This window comes from Colobus angolensis, unplaced genomic scaffold (genome assembly GCF_000951035.1).
Source record: "Colobus angolensis palliatus isolate OR3802 unplaced genomic scaffold, Cang.pa_1.0 Scaffold2, whole genome shotgun sequence".
NCBI lineage: Eukaryota > Metazoa > Chordata > Mammalia > Primates > Cercopithecidae > Colobus > Colobus angolensis.
Genome location: NW_012115154.1, coordinates 7,214,412 through 7,219,720, shown reverse-complemented (window position 1 = coordinate 7,219,720; position 5,309 = coordinate 7,214,412). Strand labels below are relative to the sequence as shown.

Sequence of the window (5,309 nt, the reverse complement as noted above, 5' to 3'; positions counted from 1 at the left end):
CCGGGAGGCAGAGTTTGCAGTGAGCTGAGATCTGGCCACTGCACTCCAGCCTGGGCAACAGAGCGAGACTCCATCTCAAAAAAAAAAAAAGATGTGACATGGACATTTTTTATGGCACATCTGCTCAATCACATTGGCCAGAGATTATTACATGTCACACTTAGCTGAAAGGGAGTCTGGAAAATGTAGTTTCTGTCTGGGTAACCATGTGTCTACCTAAAACTTGGGAGCTTCTTTTACTGTTAACGGTTTCTTCCACTCAGGAATATAGACTTAAGGATCAGAGAATACTGTTTAAAGACTGGTTTCTGGCCCAGTAAAATCCATGAATAGAGAAGTTAGCCTCACAGTTAAAGAGAGGCATAGAAACATAATGGGTGAGTGGAAGGGATGGAGAAAATGTAAGTAAAATTGAAATTCATTTGCACTTTTTTTTTTTTTTTGAGACAAGATCTTGCTCTGTCACCTGGGCTGGAGTGCAGTGGCATGATCAGGGCTCACTGCAGCCTTGACCTCCTGAGCTCAAGTTATTCTCCTGCCTCAGTCTCCCAAGTATCTGGGACTACAGGCATGCACCACCATAGCTGGCTAATTTTTTTTTAAATTTTAGTAGGGACAGGGTCTCACTATGTTGCCCAGGCTGGTCTTGATCTCCTGAGCTCAAGCGATCCTCCTGCCTCAGCCTCTCAAAGTACTAAGATTACAGGCGTGAGCCACTGCACCCGGCTCAGATGCACTTTTATATACAGTGAGATAGCTGTTGGGGATTTCTGGAGGCTTAAACACTTTTTGATTCTGAGCTCAGTGTGTTTCCCTGAGAACTTAAAAAACTTATAACATGAGAAGTGATTTTAAGTTGGCCACTGAGCTCAGGAGAGATATGAGTGCAAGACACATTATAAAGACTTGTTGGGGGTTGCGGGGGAGGAAAATATGCCCCATTTTCTCTCCAGCCCCATGCATTCTTCTATCTAGACACTTGGATTTATTTCTCTGTTTCTCTCTCTCTCTGTCTCTCTCTCCCTCTTTCTCTGTCTCTCTCTCTCTCTGTCTCTCTGTCTCTCTCTCTCTCTCTCTCTCTCTCTCCCTCTTTCTCTGTCTCTCTCTGTCTCATTTCTAGGAGTCCAAGGTTTAAAGGTCTTGTCTTGGGATATCTATGGGCCTTGGCCTAGATACTAGCCCAGTCCCCCATCACTACCAGCATGGGAAAAATGCCTTATACATCAGCCCTGTTAAAGCTCCCACTGATGATCAGAGACATCCCATTCTTTTCCTTTCATTGAGGGAATGACAAGATGGAGGCTTGCCATGACACTTGAGAGAAGGTATTTTGTGGTTTATCCTTAGTCTAGTGTTAACCTGGAGGCTTGGAAAAGCCATTCATCATGTCTGATCCCTGCTTCAGTTCTTCAAAAGCATCAGGTACTTTTAACATTGGGCCACACATCTATGTTGAGTCCCTGGAGAATAAGGACACTCTTCCTGTATTAGTCCATTTTCATGCTGGTATGAAGACATACCTGAGAGTGGGTAATTTATAAAGAGAAAAGGTTTAATTGCTCACAGTTCCACCTGGCTGGGGAGGCCTCAGGAAACTTACAATCATGGTGGATGGCAAAACAGGAACATCTTACGTGGCGGCAAGCTAGAGAAGTGAGTGCTAAGCAAAGGGGGAAGCCCTTCGTAAAACCATCGCATCTTGTGAGAACTCACTATCATGAGAACAGTAGCATGGGGGTAATTGCCCCCATGATTCAATTGCCTCCCACCAGGTCCCTCCCATGACACATGGGGATTATGGGAACTACAATTCAAGATGAGATTTGGGTGGGGACATAGCCAAACCATATCAGTTCCCTTCTCTAGGGAGGAGGTCGGCAGACATGAACCTAAGAGAAGGCGCTGTTGTGTTAAGGGATCCCAGAAGAGCCCACTGACCACAGTGCTGTGAGGGTCCCTCTAGGAAAATGCTCTCATCATGCTTTCATGAACCAGTGCAAAGAAGAGGTCAGCGTCACCCAAGGCTCCCTTTCCATTGTTAGAATTCAGTACCCACAATTAGAGGGTGGGGTGGGGTGGGGTGGGGGAGGTTCTTGCCTGAAGCTTATTTTTAGCTAATAATTTAATTGCCATTTTCCACTTGTGAGAGTTAAGATTCTGGACTGGGCGACTGCATTATTTCCTGAACTAGAGGTCTGAGGAGCTGGTTTCTGGAGTTAGCATGAATTAGTATTGTTGGAGTAAGTTTTATTCAAGAATGCTGGGCAAGAGAAGGCTCTGAAGGAGTGTTTTTACTTGGGGGAGTAGCATGGAATTTTTTCATAGGGCTTTAGCAGGAAGAGTCAGCCAGAGTTCAGCTAATTTCAAGAAGAGTTGGTCCAGGATGGCTCTCTAAAAATGGAGGAATTATCCCTGCAGATTTGCAGCTGTTGTTTTGGGCAATATGGATTTTTTTTTTTTTTTCTTTTTTGAGATGGAGTCTTACTTTGCCTCCCAGGCTGAAGTGCAGTGGTGTAATCTCAGTTCACTGCAACCTCCGTCTCTTGGGTTCAAGCAATTCTCCTGCCTCAGCTTCCCGAGTAGCTGGGATTACAGACGTGCACCACCACACCCGGATAATTTTTTGTATTTTTGGTATAGACAGGGTTTTACCATGTTGGCCAGGCTGGTCTCAAACTCCTGACCTCAGATGATCCTCCCGCCTCAGCCTCCCAAAGTGCTGGGATTACAGGTGTGAGCCACCGTGCCCAGCCTGAACCACCATACCTGACTGATTTGGATTTTATCAGAAGGGATGAGGAGGAAGAGAGGGGCTAAGTGCAAGAGGCAGTGCAGAGAAACAGCTTTGTGGTTTAGGGGGTGAGAGATGGGGACCACAGTGGAATGTTTCCAGTCACTTCATTGGTGGTTTTGCATTTGTTCAACTAATATTTAAGAGCACGTGTAAGTGTTAGTCACAATGTTAAAATACTGGAGGTTACCAGTGGGAAGCCACACACTCATCCCTAAAAAACTACATATTCACACTTTTTCATTTTGCTTTGACTTGTGAGAACATAAAAAGATCGGGCAAACCTGACTGCCTGGTATATAAATTTGTACAATTGAAATTTCCTTATTAAAGGAAGAAATGCTTTCATTTGTTCTGGCCTAATGAAGGCAGGAGCATTCTTGTTTAGTATCAGTGTGGGAATAGGAATGTTACTAAAACATTATTTGTGAAGTTGCTAATGGTGCTTTTTTGCTACAGTTCAAACTTTAGCATACATCAGAGTCACCCGGAAGGTTTGTTAAAACACAGACTCTTGGGCCCCACCTCTGATGGTTCTGACTCTATGGATATAGGCAAGTGCCTGAAGATTTGCATTTCTAACAAGTTTACAGGTAGTACTGATGGTGCTGGTCCGGGGACCATACTTTGAGAATCGCTGGTCTAGAGTCTAGAATCTGGATAATGGACTTGATAGCAGTTGCCTATATCTATTTGAGTCATGTTTTAGTGATTGTCCATGTGGCTAAATCATTGCTAGTGGGGTTTGAATCATGGCTTTGCCATCTAGACAGATCACAGTGAACGATACTGATCTGGTTTGCTCAGAGTCTATAGAAATGACTTATTAAAATGTCTGAAATTCAGGTTTCTTACTAATTATATTAGTTTCCTCATTTCATGGTTCAAACACTTGCATCACACTTTATATATTTTGCATAACACATTTACAAATTGTGTTATTTAGTCTGCTTAACAACTTGGTTTTTGTAGACAGAACAAATCTTTTCCTCCTGTTACAGCAAAGGAAACGGAGGCTAAGAGTAGGTAAGGAGTCTCTTGAGGTCGCACAACTGCTTCCAGGGCCTCAGATTTCAAAACCAGCATCCTCCAGTTCTATATCATATGGCCTGGCCTCAGCTGCAGTATTTTCTCTGCCCTCTTTCCAGTAGGAACTACATCTCTTCAGAGCTAGTCACATCCGTGTATCTACTTAGATGGAAATATAAAACTTATCTTCTTTAGGCAGTCTTTTGAGAAATGTCATTCTGCCTAGCAGAGACTAAATTTTGGATTTCCAAACAGTTGCAGGTAAGACCCATGTGTCCTTTTCATTGCAAAGCAAGTTGATAACCAAAGATGAGCCTTCCTATGCTGGGTTCCTTCATGATATAGGGCTCACGTTGGGTCCTGTTTGTAGCTAACCAGTTTACATGGATTCTTCCAGGGGTTTTCAAATTCATCAGTATCTTTTAGTTAGTCTGTGGGCCTCTTCTGCCCCAAGTAAATCACCAATTGAATGTGACTCATCAAAGATTGTAGAATATGCGTGTATTTTTCCTCCTTTGGTATATCTCTGTTTGCTTCAGAGATTTTTGCACACGTGAGCCTCCCTTAATTAATGTTTGGCAGATACAAGAAGGTGTTTTGACTCTGGCTATTGTTTCTGCCTTCTGTAGATATGCAAAAGTTATAAGGGAGAGGGTCGGCAGCAGATTTGTAACCAGCAGCCACCGTGTTCAAGACTCCACATCTGTGACCACTTCACCCGAGGCAACTGTCGTTTTCCCAACTGCCTCCGGTCCCATAACCTGATGGACAGAAAGGTGCTGGCCATCATGAGGGAGCACGGGCTGAACCCCGACGTGGTGCAGAATATCCAGGACATCTGCAACAGCAAGCATATGCAGAAGAATCCCCCGGGGCCCAGAGGTAAACGTCTTTTCTTTTTCAATTGTGTGAACTGTTTTTTTTTTGTTTTTGTTTTTTGGAGACAGAGTCTCTCTCTGTCACTCAAGCTGGAGAGCAGTGGCATGATCTCAGCTCACTGCAACCTCTGCCTCCCAGGTTCAAGTCATTCTCCTGCCTCCGCCTCCCGAGTAGCTGGGATTACAGGTGCCTGCCACCACACCCAGCTAATTTTTGTATAAATTAGAGGCAAGGTTTCACCATGTTGGCCAGGCTGGCCTTAAACTCCTAACCTCAGATGATCTCCCTGCCTCAGCCTTTCTAAGTGCTGGGATTACAGGCATCAGCCACTGCAACCGGCCAATTGTGTGAACTTTCAAATTAGCAGAAATAGCAACAAAGAAAAACTTTGCCATAAAAACTCTACCTTGCCACATAAAACTCTTCATTTTCCCTTCCATACTTCATGCATATGCATACACAATTTTTACATAATTATAATGGTAGTATACATGCAATGTTTGCAATTCAATTTTTATGCTTAGCACTATTGCTGGCCCCCAGGTGTAATTTTTTTTTTTTTTTTTGAGAGACAGTCTTGCTCTGTCACCTAGATTGGAGTGTAGTGGCA

General features: G+C 43.7%; 1 protein-coding gene across 1 annotated transcript in view; it reads left to right on the top strand.

Annotated features, from left to right (window-relative positions):
* The window catches only part of ZC3HAV1 (zinc finger CCCH-type, antiviral 1), an 81,631-nt gene that overhangs the window by 32,728 nt on the left and 43,594 nt on the right, over positions 1-5,309 (top strand). The window contains exon 2 of the mRNA XM_011941557.1: positions 4,450-4,702. Within this exon, the coding sequence (XP_011796947.1) occupies positions 4,450-4,702 (253 nt within the window). The remainder of the gene's footprint in view (positions 1-4,449; positions 4,703-5,309) is intronic.